The following is a 13718-nucleotide window of genomic DNA, read 5'->3' as shown; positions in this document are numbered from 1 at the left end:
TCTGTACCCCAGGGCAGCCTGTTCTCCTTAGGCTGGTCATTGCAGAGCATCCCAAACCTCTGGCCAGTGGTTCTCACTCCCAACTCCCTGTGGGGCTGACATTTCCTGTGGCTGTGCTGACCCCTCCTGGTTATGGATGGTATTGCAATGCTGCCATTTTTCCCCACTCTGTGGGGGTCTCTCTCTAGCTGGATCCCTTCCTCTCTGTCACCCCCATAGCCGCTGCTCCAGGGCAGCTCCCTGCTCCCCACTGGAGAATGCAGCAGCCTTCCCCACTGAGCTGCCTTCCTCCCCTTCCCTTGCCCTATAAGCATTCTAATTCACACGTCTGTTCTCATCACTCCCCTCCTTAGAACTTTCAATGGCTCCCCAGTGCCTGTAGCAGCAGTTCTCAGACTTTATCTTGCAGTCCCCAAGCCTTTCCATCATACAAAAGGCCATGTGAACACTCAGTCTATAAAACAGATACAAATGGAGCTGCTCTGGCTAAAGCAAGGATAGGGAGTCCTGGAGTCCTACCCTCTGGCCCCCACTTCAGGCCCTCAGGGCTCTGAAAAGTACAGTTTGAAAATCACTAGTCTATTTGATAAAGTTGAACATGGCATTCAGGACCCACTCCCAACCAGACACTAACTCCTTTAGCCTTTTCTCTCAATCCACCCATCACATGGGCTCCCCAGACACCCCGGCTAGGCCAGGCATGGGACCACTTCCAAATCCTTATCCTTCTCTGAAATTCCCTGTGATGTTCCCTTTTCTCCTCTACCTGTGTGAACCGCAGACATCCTGCAGAGTCTAGCATCTGGTTACTCTTCTGTGACACTTTCCCTGGCTCCTATAGCCCCTTATTCACACAGAGCACATGGACTGTTGCATTGCCCCTAATTGTAGAACCTGTGACCTTCATGGGATGGGACTCTGAGCTCCTAGGGACAGGGGCCACCCTTTTTCTCTCTGGGGGAATCAGAGGCTTGGTGCCTTGTTGGGACCAAAGTGAGTTGAATGCCTTTAGTTAGCGCGTGCTACTGAGCCAGCACCATGCCAGCCCCTGGTCAATCCTGAAGAAGGTGCTGGACTGAATAGGCTCATGGAACAGTGAGGAAAAGGGGGGGTGGGGGGTACTTGGCAAATGAAGACAGAGCTTCCTGGGGGAATGGTGTGTTAAACATATCCAGTTAGAAGCCGGCTGTCCTGGCTTCCAGTAGTCACCGAACCCATGGCCCAGGGTCTCCGGGATGGGGTGAGAACCTGCTGACTTTGTTGGGGGGCTTGTTTCCAGGGCAGTGAAGGGATTCGAGGCCCATCAGGCATGCCTGGTCCCCCTGGGCCGCCAGGACCTCCTGGGATTCAGGTGAGCGTGTACCCTCTTAGGCTGACAGGTGCGGTATGTGTGTGTGGGCACGTGTGTGCACATGTGTGTTTGGCAGGGCTGAGAGTCGGGTGAGGGGTGGAGAGGGCGGAGTTGCCGGGTCAGGCCTCCCCACTTTGAGAGTTCCAGCATGGACATATGGACATGCAGAGAATTTTTTTCCTGTGTCTAGGGCCCCGCCGGCCTGGATGGTCTGGATGGGAAGGACGGCAAGCCTGGCCTGCGGGTGAGATGATGGACCTGGGGTGGGGCAGCCCCTTCCTTTTCCTTCCTTTTCCAAGAGCCAAAGTCAAGGGAACCCTGATAAAGAGAACTGGAGTGGCCCCCCACCTCTGTCAGGGGTGCCCGTGCCTCCCCTCTGTCTGCCTCTCACCACATCCCACCTGCCTGATGGAACCTTGGTTTCTCAGTTCTCCTGGTAGCCTTAACCAGCTTGGATGAGCTTGGCCTCACAAAAGGCAGAACAGCGAAGGGAGTAAATTTCTATTCAGAAACTTAGGCAGTTAAAGAAACCTCAGGGCCCCACTGTGCTGGGTGCTCAGCTCGGGGCCTGTACAGGCAGGGTGGGCCTGAGCTGCCACAGAGGCGTAACAAACTCAGACCCTAGCCCTGTCCAAAGCTCCCATTGTCTGGAGTCAGAGGTTCCTAGCCTGTGAGTGGGAAGATGAACCGGAGTGACCCAAATAGGCTGATGTCAGAAAGAACCAGGCTGCAGACATAGAAGAATTCAGACAGGCCTTGCTCCTTGGATCTGGTTTTGCTAGGGAATCTGAAAGGGATGGGACCATTGCAAAGGGTGGAGCATCTAGGTTGACCCCGTTCTGTACCCCAAAGAAGGAAAACGGAGGTTGAGCGAGGGGCTGGGATTCACGCAGGGGCCACAGCCAGTCAGAGGCTATGCCCAGCTTGGTGTCTTCCTTCCACCCAGTATGATATTCCTCCATCCCAGGAGAGCTGGAGGAGGGGCTGGAGAAGGGAGAAAACAGTGGTGGATGAGTTGGGTTCAAGCTGGATGAAGCTCTTGTCTCAATGACCTTGGTCTCTTTCCCTAGGGGGACCCTGGTCCCGCCGGGCCGCCTGGACTCATGGGACCCCCGGTAAGCTGAGCTACTGGAAGGAGCTGGGAGGTGGGGGGTGGGGAAGCGGAGCAAGTACAGCTCCGCCTTGGTGGGTGGGGCAGCTCGGCTCCTCCCTGGATTGATCTGGTTTGTTTAACCTGAGGGAGGAGGAGTGGGACTAGGCCTCTGGTTGAGGTGAAGGACGGTGCAGCTCCCTGGTTTTTTTTCCCAGGGCTTCAAGGGGAAAACAGGACATCCTGGCCTCCCAGGGCCAAAGGTAAGGACCTGGTGACCTTTGCAAGCAGGTTTTCTCAGCTCTCCACGAAGCCTGACCCCAGGCAGATGTGGCAAACCCAGCCAGAGTGGAAGTGCCACCCGACCCTTGGCAAAGATGCCACCCGAGCATCTAAGCCTCCTGAAGCCACTGGCGCCTGGCAGACTGGGTCAGGCCTTTACCTGTATATCAATCAGCTTCAGGGCATCAGAGAGCCTCTGGCGAGAGGTCACACAGGTGGCAGGCCCCCTCTGATGTGGGGTCAACTGGGGGGTGGGGGAGCCAAGTAGAGGTCTAGTGAGCTCCAGTGGCCTCTCTCTCTTCCAGGGCGACTGTGGAAAGCCAGGGCCCCCAGGCAGCAGTGGTCGGCCTGGAGCGGAGGTAAAGCCTGGGGGTCTGTACACGCAGCCACTCACGGGCAAAGTGGCTGTCTTCTTCTCTCCTTGACCCTCTCGAGGAGGGTTTGCCCAACACTGCATATCTTGACCTTCTCCCTCTTTAAGAGTTGTACCTGGCCCCCCTGTCTACAGGCTGTGGGGTCACTAGCCTTCTCAGGCTGGGGGCTCTGCTTTCTCTCTCGAGCAACACGCTTGGGCAAGGCCGATGCCTCAGGCCCTGAAAGGCTTAGGCCCGGAGCCAGGGCTCAGCTCGGCTCCTTGGACCATTGATACTCCACCTGCTCCGCTCAACCCTCTCCCACTAACAGCTCCACATAAATCTGTTTCTGTGTTGTTTCTGCTTTTTCTCTTGGCTCCTGCAGGGTGAGCCCGGTGCCATGGGACCCCAGGGAAGACCCGGCCCCCCTGGCCACGTTGTGAGTTCACTATTTTTGCCTCTGCCTCTGTGAGAGTTGGGATTCCGTGAGGGCTGGGTGGCGGTGAACAAGGCGGTGATGACCTAAAAGAACTCACCCCAGGCGCAGCCCCAGCCACGCAGAGCCGTAAGGGGCTTTGGGCTCACCCAATCCAGTGGTTCCAGGCTTTTTGCCGTATTCTGATTTTCTGGGTACATTCACACTTACTGATCAAACAAAGATCATTCAGTTATTCAACAAATAATTTTTGAGCAACTGCTCCATGCCAGGCACTGTTCCAAGCACTGGACTAAGGTCGTGAGCAAGATGGACAAGGTCCCTGATCCCAGAGCTTCCATGAAGGCAGAACACACAGATGTGGAAGCATCAGGCAGTGATGCGATGTCACAGGGAGGGACTGGGAGGTGACTTTAGAGGAAACTTTGACAAGAAGGAACCAGATGTCCAGCAGTCTGTGGGCAGAGCATCCAGGTCAGGGATGAGGGACAGCTGATACAAAGACTCTGAGGCAGGGAGGGGCTTGGTATGTTTGGGGAGCCCCTGAGGTCAGCGTGGCTGGAGTAGAGTTCAAGGATGTGTGAGTGGGAACCGGAAAGCTGAGCTTCGATAGGACATGATGCAGATAGATGGTGGAGGACCTTGGAGGATGGCGTGCGTGCGTGCGTGTGTGTGCGTGCGTGCACGTGTGTGTGTGTGTGCATGCGTGCACGTGTACACGCGTGCATGCGCAGGCATGCCGATAGGAGAAGATATATCACTGGGAGGCTTTTCAGCAGTGGACGGAAGGCAGTGGCAGAGCAGTGAGTGGACAGATCTGGCGTGTGTTTGGAAGTAGAGGACTCGGTGCTGCAGGGAGCAATCAGAGGAATAAAGGGTGCCTCCTGCTTTCGGCTTGGGCAGCTGGGTAAGTGGGTGGTGTATTTGCTGAGATAGGGCAACTCGGAGAGGATATTTATTAAGCAATAATGGATTTCCTGTCTACTTTACTCATCAGTAACGTAGAGGACTGCCAATGGGCGCCTTTGATCACTGCGACGGCGCCAAGCTGGTGGAGTTCCAGAGAAAAGCGAATACACTGGCATTTTATTGCAGCCCTATCATGGCTGGTTGTACGGTTTCTAGGAGGTGTTTGGAAATGTTAAAAATTGTTCATGACCAAAAAACAGAACTCTTAGGTCCTCATCGCTATTTTTTCTGATCTCAAGGGGGGTCCAGAGGCCCCTGATTGGGGACCCCAGGTCTAGTTCGGTTCCCCGTCATGTTACAGATGAAAGGAGGCATCACACACTCTGAATTGTGTCCTCACTGGAGACTCACTAGGGGGGCTGGGGACCAGAGGGGCACGGGGTTCCTCTTCTCACCTCCATCCATCCAGCCACCTGCTGTGTGCGGGTCTCAGTGCTGGGCAATCCTGTCTCAGGGATCCTGCCTCCAGAACTTTCCATTTATGAGTGCGGAAGGAAGTGCTCTGAGAGAGACCTGTGCGCCCTGGGAGCCCCGGGTAGCCCGGGGCAGCTTTGTCCAGGGAGGCGACCTTGGCGCCGTGCCTCAGCGAGAATGTGGAGAGATAGGGGAGGGGATTCTGACAAGGCTCATCCCGGGCGTGGTGGCCGCGCGCCTGAGTGTTCGAGGGTTCCTGTCTCATTGCGCTCTGTGGTCGGGGAGCAGCAGGAGACCGGGGAGGTCTAAGATAGGTGCTGGTGAGTGGTCAGCCCACTTGCCAAGAGGGCCAAGTATCGCCTCCCCCCAGTCTCACCTGCCCCTCACCCCCTGCTGCATAGACCCCTCCAGCTCCTGCTGTCTGCTCCCCCCACAGAATAGTAGGAGGAGGGTGTAGCAGGGGGCTCAGAAGACTCCCGGACCCACACTGGTGACTCCCTCAGGCCTTTGCCCTCTGCACTTGGTTATGACCCCCCAGGTCATACCCTTAGCACAGCCCCAGATGTACCACTAAGTATGCGGCAGGCACGAGGGTCCTGTGTGCTCAGGGACCGCCAGGCCTGAGCTCTGACACACATCTTCTGGCAGAAGCTCAAGTGCAAAACCAGAAGGGAAAGAAGGCTTGGGATGAAGGTTAGGGCCTGTTCCTTCTGTCGTTCCCTCGCTGCTTCCCAGGGGCCTTATTACTGGAAACTTTCCATCCCGCTGACTTTGTTTCTCTTTAGGGGCCACAGGGGCCTCCGGGCCAGCCAGGCCCAGCTGGGATCTCTGCAGTGGTGAGTGACAGGCTCTCCTCACCCCTCCCTTCCAGGAGTTTGTCCCTGCTCTGCTTTGGGCTCCTTTTGGAGGGTGCTGGGGGATGGAGAATAGTTTGTTCCTGTCCCTCCCCAGCCTGCTCAGCCTCTCCTGCCTCCAGAGGCCTCCCCAATCGGCATATGGTGAAGGCCTTTGGAGAGGGCTGGAGGCCATCCTGGGGCCCTGCCCCAAGTTTGAGCAGCACCAGCTCCCCCTGTGGGGCCTCAGGGGTGGGGGCCTGGTTCCTGGCACCACAGCCTCTGCCTCTGGCTAAGAAGAGTTTACTTTTCTTGCTGCCCTTCCCTCTCACCATCCCCCTTCCTTTTCTCTAGGGCCTGAAAGGAGACCGGGGAGCCACTGGAGAAAGGGGCCTTTCAGGCCTTCCAGGCCAGCCTGGCCCACCTGGACACCCTGGCCCCCCAGTAAGACCCCACCTCTTAAAGCACAGCCCTAGGGCAAAGGGCCAGCTGGTGTTGTCAGTTGAGCACAGCACTGCGGATCTGGGGGTCTCCAGAGAGGGGGAGGGGCTGCTAACATGTAAGATGGCGGTGTGGAGCTTGTGCCAGAGGATCGCATCATGTTTGAACGAAGGGACGAGACCTGCAAGCCAGTGCTGTGCGAACTGTACATCAGGCCACGGCCTCTGACCATGGACCCGATCACTTACACAGATCCCTTGACTAGGTGTCAGGCACTGGAGACTGGCCCCTATTTGCCCCACCCCCTCCCCAGGGGAGCGTTTTGGCAACCACAGAAAACTTACGAATGTCAAGAACTAGAAACATAGGGGTATTACTGAAGCATTCTCAGAAGCTCAGAAAACACTCCTTGGTCTCAGCTCGTGTTCAATACTAAGAGTTATAATATATTAGTCACTGATGATATACTGATGGTGAACTAAGAGCTTGTCATTTTGTCACTTAATCTGTACTGCAACCCTATTTAGTAGGTCTGCTTGTCCCCATGTTACAGATGAGGAAAGCAAAGCTCATCAAGGTTAAGTAGGTTGTTCAGAATCACACAGCTAATGAGTGGAAGAGCCCGCCTGATTCCTGAGCTTGTGTCCTTAGCCACTCTGCTATACACCCTCCTTCAAAGGTTCCAGACAGGTGAACCACATCACGTGCAACTGATTATCAGTCTCAGGGCTGAAAAGTCCGCTGCTGGTGGAGCTGAGGCAGGAACCCAGGTCTCCCAGCCCCCAGGTCAGGGCGCTTTCCACCAAAGCAGACTTTCTTCTGGGGAGCAGTAGCAATGACCCTGGGGCCTGGAATGGGGCTGCAGCAGAGGTGATTGGTCAGCCCATCTGCTAAGAGGGCTGAGTCTCACCTCCCCCAACTCTGATTCCTGCCCCAGACCTTAGGCAGGCAGGTCCCTGCCAGCCCTCCGCCCTCCCTGCCTAGGGGCTCAGGAGCTTCCAGCATCCCTGGATGAATCTGCCTTGCAATCACAGATTCTTCTTCCCCAGCATCCACCAGAAGCAGGCGGGTGGGGCCCAGAAGGCAGCCTCTCCTGTCCTGGTGGTGCAGGCTCAGGCTGCCCTGGCCAGATCTCTGGCTCTCGCCTTCATTCAGCAGACATTTAACACATACTGAGAGCCAGGGAGTGTGTAAGATGCTGGAACATCAAGCAAAGAGCTGGGAGGTGCAGTCAGCTCTTCCTTCATAGGGCTCAGTCAGGCGGCAGCCTGGAGCTCTCAGGGTGGGGTTTGAGGACCCTGTGGAAGTGGGGCGGCGGTCTAAGTTTCCACGTCTGTGTGAAGAGTGTCCAAGGGGGAGGCGGAGGATCATGGCCTGTAGCGGAACGGGGGCTGGGCATGCCAGGTTGGGGAGGTGAGGCATGTGACATCAGGCTGGTTTGGCACTTATCACATCTTTATTGTTCTTACTCCCCAGGGTGAGCCTGGTGCAGATGGTGCAGCTGGCAAAGAGGTACCGTTGTGCTGGGCTTATTCTTTTCCTGTGGGGTTGCTGCTTCCTGCTCCTCGCTGTGCCCTGACCCCTCCTTCTCCATTCAGTCACTCACCGCTCCCTGTATGCGCAGACTGTCTGGATGGATAGACTGGGAACTGGGACCCTTGTTGCTCTGGAGAGAGGGATTGGGGGGTAGGGAATAAGGATAAGAGTGAGACTTGTTTTTCGCTATTTTTTAAAACCATGTACCTGGTTAAAAAAAAAAAAGAGAGAGAGAGAGACAATAATAATAATAAATACCAAACAAATATTTCCTGGGTACCAGTTCTTACTAGGCCCTTCAATATGCCACAGACTGGCCCCTCCTGACTTCTCACCTCTTTTTGTCTGTAACAAGGGACACGACCAATGTAATCATACAAGGCCATGCCCTAGGGGACATCCTTGCCAGCTGTCAACACTTCTCTTGGCAGGAAGGCTGTTCTCTCTTCTCACAGAACCCAGCCAGACACGGCCCTGGGGTCTGGGGATGTGAAAGGTGGTCCTTTCACCACCTGCCTCCCCAGGGTGGCTTGGAGATGTTGTGTGAACTTGACTTCTGACTTATGCTTTCCTCCAGGGACCCCCTGGAAAACAGGGACTCTATGGACCCCCTGGTCCAAAGGTGAGTGGGTACTGGCTAGGTTTGAGAGGAGAAGCTCGCGAGTTGGTTAAGCCCAGCTCTGAGCTATGACTTTAGCCATGGAGGAAGGCCAGTGGGCAGAACTTGGAGCAACCTCGTCTCTGAAAACTTCTCACATAGAGCTACTCCAAGGTTCTTAGCTATGGTTGGGAGAGTGGAAATCTTGAGTTCATTCACTCACTGGTTGAGTGATTCATGCACTCTACAAGCATCGCTTGATCTTATTTCCGTTCTGGGCTCTCTGTCCTTGCCTTGGGTAAACAGAGGTCCCTGAACAATAGGTGCTCACTTAGTCCAGTCACATTTACACTAGACTATGGCAGGTTTTATAGAAGATTAGATACAGCACTGTGGGATCAGGAGGAGGGAGTACCCAACTCGGATTGGAAGTCAGGGAGGCTGCACAGAAGAACAAGAATATTTCAGCAGAGTAGGGAGAGTGTGCTGGGAATAGAAGATGGGAAGGGCATTCAGGCAGGAGGACTAAGGCAGTATGGCCAAACCAAAGAATTATAACCAGTGAGGTCTAGAGGGAGGTTCAAGGGCAGAGAGAAACTGGAGAAGATGTGATCAAGGCCACGTCATGAGTGGCCTTGAATGCTTGGCCAGAGAATTAGGCCTTTATTCAGAGAGCAGTTGAGAGCTGTCAGAATTTTTAAGCAGGGAGTAAAACCACGAGAACTATCTTCTAGGACTGTCCTGGGGGTCATGAAGTGGGGCACCTGTCAGGGTGTTGTGGCCACAGTCCAGAAGGAGATACTGGGGGCCTGGTTGGAGGGTGGAGAGAGGGGCAGATGCTTGGACATCCTGGGGTAGACTTGATAATACTACTTGGCAGTATTGGACTGTCACTTCCTGTCCTTGTAGGGCGATCCAGGACCTTCAGGACAGAAGGGCCAGGCAGGAGAGAAGGGAAGAGCTGGCATGCCTGGTGGGCCCGGCAAGAGTGGATCCATGGGTCCTGTTGGGGCTCCGGGTCCTGCAGGAGAGCGAGGCCACCCTGGATCTCCAGGGCCTGTCGGGAGCCCTGGGTTGCCCGGGGTGCCTGGCTCCATGGTAAGGAGACGCAGACAACCACGGATGCTGTTTAGGCATGCAGGGTGGGAGGCATGGACCATTTTAGAAGCTCCTGCTGACATTCTGCAGGAAAGAGCATGATTTCCATTTGAGTGGCTCTTAACTATGTGTGTGTGGGGAGGGGTTTTGGGGACCCTCTCCCCAGAAAAATCCACTTATGCACAACTGTTTTGTACTGTTTCGGGGCAGTTAAGATTAAGTATCTGTGGGCAGCTCCTGGGACCTTTGCTTCTCTCCTCTTCCTTTAGTTCCATAAACTCTATTCCCAGGGAAAGAGCACCAGGTTTGGAAGTATAATTGAGGCAGGTTTTTCTTCTCTTTCCTCAGGGAGACATGGTGAATTATGATGAAATCAAGAGATTCATCAGACAAGAAATCATTAAAATGTTTGATGGTAATTGGCAACCGGTGGGTGGCAGTGGGTGCTGCTTGCCCTTCCCAGGTGTTTCTCTGCCCTGCCCTGGCCTCCTTTTCCATAAAGCTCAATATCCTACCCCTCACTCACCCCACCCCCTACTTACAGGCATATGTTCAATTAGACTTCAGAACTTAGTTGTCACCTGCTCTGTTCAGAGATAAAACGATTTCTTCCTGCCTTCCCTAAGCCCCCACTGCAGCAAAGGAGACAGACAAGAAAATTGACATCAAACGGGTCTTCGTGAAGTGAGCTCTAAGTAGAGGGCCAAGCAGCAACTATAAGATGGCTGGTGTTTCATTTTAAGCATTTTATTCCTGTTCATTTGCTCATTCAGCATTGATATGCTAGGGACTCGGGAAAACATGGACCTTGTCCTCAAGGGCCTGGGACATTGTGATTAGGGAGCAGACCCTGAATACCAAGCAAGGAGCCTGGACTTTAATCTGAAGCCAGTGGTGAACTAATCAAGGGTGTTAGAGAAAAGAGATGCCAGAATCAGATCTGTACTTCAGAGGGATCACTGTGGAAAGCAATATGGAGGCCACTTAGATCAGTCCCCATGTTCCTTGCTCTGATGTCCTCTGAAGAAAGGCTGCTTTGGACTCTATGGTGGCAGCCTCTCTGCAGCATGTGCAGTCATTCCGAGTCCTTAGGATGCCCTGTGACCTGTCCCTGTCCTTTTCTGCAGAGAGGATGGCTTACTATACTTCCAGGATTCAGTTCCCCGTGGAGGTGGCGGCAGCTCCAGGACGACCGGGGCCCCCAGGGAAGGATGGTGCTCCCGGCCGTCCAGGTGCTCCAGGAGCTCCCGGGCTCCCTGGTCAGATTGGCAGAGAAGGACGGCAGGGCTTGCCAGGAATGAGAGGTAGCTGTGCCCTCTGGTTCCCAAAAAGCACATGTAGCTCTTTGGGGTACACCTGTGCATTGTATGAGGTCTGTTGTGAATATATTTGCGTGAATGTGTGTGTTTCAAATCATCCAACTGGGTGTGCCATTTTTCTGCTCAGAGATAGGACTTATTTTATTTCTTTTGTCCCAGGATTGCCCGGTACCAAAGGTGAAAAGGGGGACATTGGTATTGGCATCGCAGGAGATAACGGTCTTCCTGGCCCTCCAGGTAGGAAAAGCCAGCATTTGAGACCATGAATCTAAAGCAGCTGAGATCTCCTTTCTTTTTGCTCCTTCTGTAACAGTGTGTTAAACCTCAAATAACTGCAGGCTAATCAACCAGCATTTACAGTAATGCAACTGTGCAAGACACTTTACTAGAGCATGTCAGGGTGGGGAGTGGAAGACCCAGTGCCTTCCCTCAAGTACTAAACTGGGCTAGCGTGACACAGTGGATGAGTTAAATGTGGTTGGGCCAGGGAATGAAAGTTCAAGGCCTGCTCAGCATCTTACTGGCTGTATTACCTTGGCAAGGTCACTTAAGCCAGGTTGTATAGCCTAAAAGAGGATGACCAAAACCCGATGACCTGGCTCTTAGACCCAGCTTCACCACTTACCACGTGTGCAACCTCTTTGAGCCTGTATCCTCATCAAGATGAGCTAATAGTTCTTTCTCACGGCATTGTTGGGAAGATTCAATGAATCATGCATAAGCAGTACTCGGCCGTGTGCCTGACACATGGAAACTCTCAATAAAAATAGCCAGTAGTATTGTTATTGTTAAATTAATGTAAGGATCAGATGAGGTCTTCATGAGAACATTTTATAATCTGAGGAGTATTCATCAGATGTAAGGTATTATTTACCGTGCCTATTATTTTTTCTTTTCTTGTAATTTGGGTCTCCTGATTTTCTTTTTCTGACTCTTCCCTCCCTAGGTCCCCAAGGTCCTCCAGGGTATGGCAAGATGGGTGCAACTGGACCAATGGGCCAACAAGGCATTCCTGGCATCCCCGGCCCGCCAGGTCCCATGGGCCAGCCGGGTAAGGCTGGCCACTGTAGCCCCTCTGACTGCTTTGGGGCCATGCCAATGGAGCAGCAGTACCCACCCATGAAAAACATGAAGGGGCCTTTTGGCTGAAATCACCATGTTCATTAGATGAAGGACTCTATTGGGAACAAATGGCTAAAACTGATAGGACTTTGATGGGTTGCGAATGTTTGTTGTTGTTGTTGTTGTTGTTTTTTAATTGCTATTAATATTTTTTTATCAATAAATAAAAAAACCATAAAACTACCTGCAGTCCCACTTCCAGTGGGGATTCTCTGGTGCTGCAGCTGCTCTCCCTGTCGTCTTCCTTTATCATTTCGTCCCAGGGTCAAGAAGGGCATTTCCCTACTGGTCAACCAACCAGTAGAGTCATGGGATGCTGCTGTATAGGGTGCCCCCAGCTCAGCTGTCCTCTCCAGATGCTTCTGAGTCATCCTTTGGTCCTCTGGACCTTGCATCCTGTCCTTCATGGCACACTTCTCAGGGTCAGATTTGGGGCATCGCCCAGCCTCTCTCTGCGAGTGGGCCAGAAGCAGGTTTGAAAACCCCACTTCTAGCTCATAAAGGCCTCTCCCTAGTTGCTTCCCTAAAGAAAGCAGTGTTTGATACCTCACTCACCCGTTTCATTTCTTGAGTGTGACTCAAAGCCAACCCAAGCTGCACCTTAGGAAATGCTATCCAGTGCTAAAGTCTGTTGATCTGCCTGGCAGCACCTCCAAGCACAAAGTCTCTTCTTGCTGCTCCAGTAATTCTGTGATTAGGAAGCCTGTGAGACGGGAGAAAAGACAGGTTCCAGCCCCTGGCCTAGGCAACCAGGGGATGCTTCTCCAGGAAATGAGATGGAACCTCCTGTCTGTACTGATGCATGGCTCTGTCATCAGCTCTCCTGGACTGCCAAATGACATCTTTTGTTAATCTTTGTTAATCTAACACGTGTGGTGCTTTTCTCATACATCTTTAGCCTAGGCCTTTAGAAACAGGTCTTATCAGTGCAAAGAGATCACAGGTAAGCTATGACCAGATCTAAGCTTATGGTCCTCAAAGTCTACTGGGAGTTTGGTGATCTATCTCCCGTCTCCTCTGTATGTAAAAGGGCTAGGAAGAAAAAAAAGACAGCAAGTTGAGTATTACAGAAACATTCCATCTCAATCTACTTATTTTCCAACTTTTCAGATCTCTTGTCCTGATGGGCTGGCGGCCCTGTGAGAAAGTAATAGGGCACATCCAGAGGGACTTCCAAAGAAAATCTTTTTATTGGCCCCAGCTTTCTGGACGGTTTATCCAAGTTGGATAAACTTCAAAGAGGTAACAGAGCAGGCTCAGAAATGTACCCAGCATCCAGATGCTTATCCAAATTGCCTGAAGCCTTCGAACTGGCTGTCAAATCTCTCCAGAGCTGGTATTGCCAGCACAGTTCTAAAAATTCCCTTCTCTAGTTGGGCCCCAAATACCAAGAGATCAGCCTATGGGTGGCTTTTCAGAACCTTTGCCCTATATTTTTGCAGCCAGGAGCAGAGGTGTGCTGTGGCCAGATGAATAAAATCAGGCTGACTCCTGGGCATGCCCAAGTGTCTCACACGTTTTTAGATAAAGGAAGAGTCAACTGTTACGTTATCTCTCACCAGAAATTCTGTTAACTCTGGTTCTAAGATAGAACATTAAAAAGCAAATGCATCACCTTTGCATTGAAGTAGCAGCCAGTTTTGGACAGTGGATGAGGACAGATGTTAAAGAGCTCCCATTGGAAGGCCTGCTTCCTCCTTCAGCTCCTTCTGTGAAGTGCTAACTGATGATGAACCTCATGACAAGGAGCACATTGGCACAAGTAGAAAGAGAAGCCAGGATCAGCTGTTCAATCAGGCAGGTTAGCTTTGAAGGCCAGAGGGGGAAACTGCTATGAGGAAACATTAGGCTCATCCCCTTTGAGGGCCACCCAGAC

The 13718-nt window shown here is 52.8% G+C and overlaps 1 protein-coding gene across 5 annotated transcripts in view; it reads left to right on the top strand.

Annotated features, from left to right (window-relative positions):
* The window catches only part of COL16A1 (collagen type XVI alpha 1 chain), a 49330-nt gene extending 37265 nt beyond the window's left edge, over nt 1–12065 (top strand). For all 5 annotated transcript variants that reach the window (XM_016150391.2, XM_016150390.2, XM_016150393.2 and 2 more), the window contains 15 exons: nt 1280–1351; nt 1542–1595; nt 2422–2466; nt 2660–2704; nt 3029–3082; nt 3462–3515; nt 5681–5731; nt 6083–6172; nt 7646–7681; nt 8283–8327; nt 9213–9401; nt 9750–9816; nt 10529–10705; nt 10880–10957; nt 11667–12065. In XM_016150391.2, coding sequence (XP_016005877.2) covers nt 1280–1351; nt 1542–1595; nt 2422–2466; nt 2660–2704; nt 3029–3082; nt 3462–3515; nt 5681–5731; nt 6083–6172; nt 7646–7681; nt 8283–8327; nt 9213–9401; nt 9750–9816; nt 10529–10705; nt 10880–10957; nt 11667–11869 — 1260 coding nt within the window. In that variant the 3' untranslated portion in view covers nt 11870–12065. The remainder of the gene's footprint in view (nt 1–1279; nt 1352–1541; nt 1596–2421; nt 2467–2659; nt 2705–3028; nt 3083–3461; nt 3516–5680; nt 5732–6082; nt 6173–7645; nt 7682–8282; nt 8328–9212; nt 9402–9749; nt 9817–10528; nt 10706–10879; nt 10958–11666) is intronic.
* The last annotated feature ends 1653 nt before the right edge of the window (nt 12066–13718 follow it).

Source organism: Rousettus aegyptiacus, unplaced genomic scaffold (genome assembly GCF_014176215.1).
Source record: "Rousettus aegyptiacus isolate mRouAeg1 unplaced genomic scaffold, mRouAeg1.p scaffold_m13_p_1, whole genome shotgun sequence".
In the NCBI taxonomy this organism is placed as follows: domain Eukaryota; kingdom Metazoa; phylum Chordata; class Mammalia; order Chiroptera; family Pteropodidae; genus Rousettus; species Rousettus aegyptiacus.
This window is presented reverse-complemented; position numbering and strand designations above follow the sequence as displayed.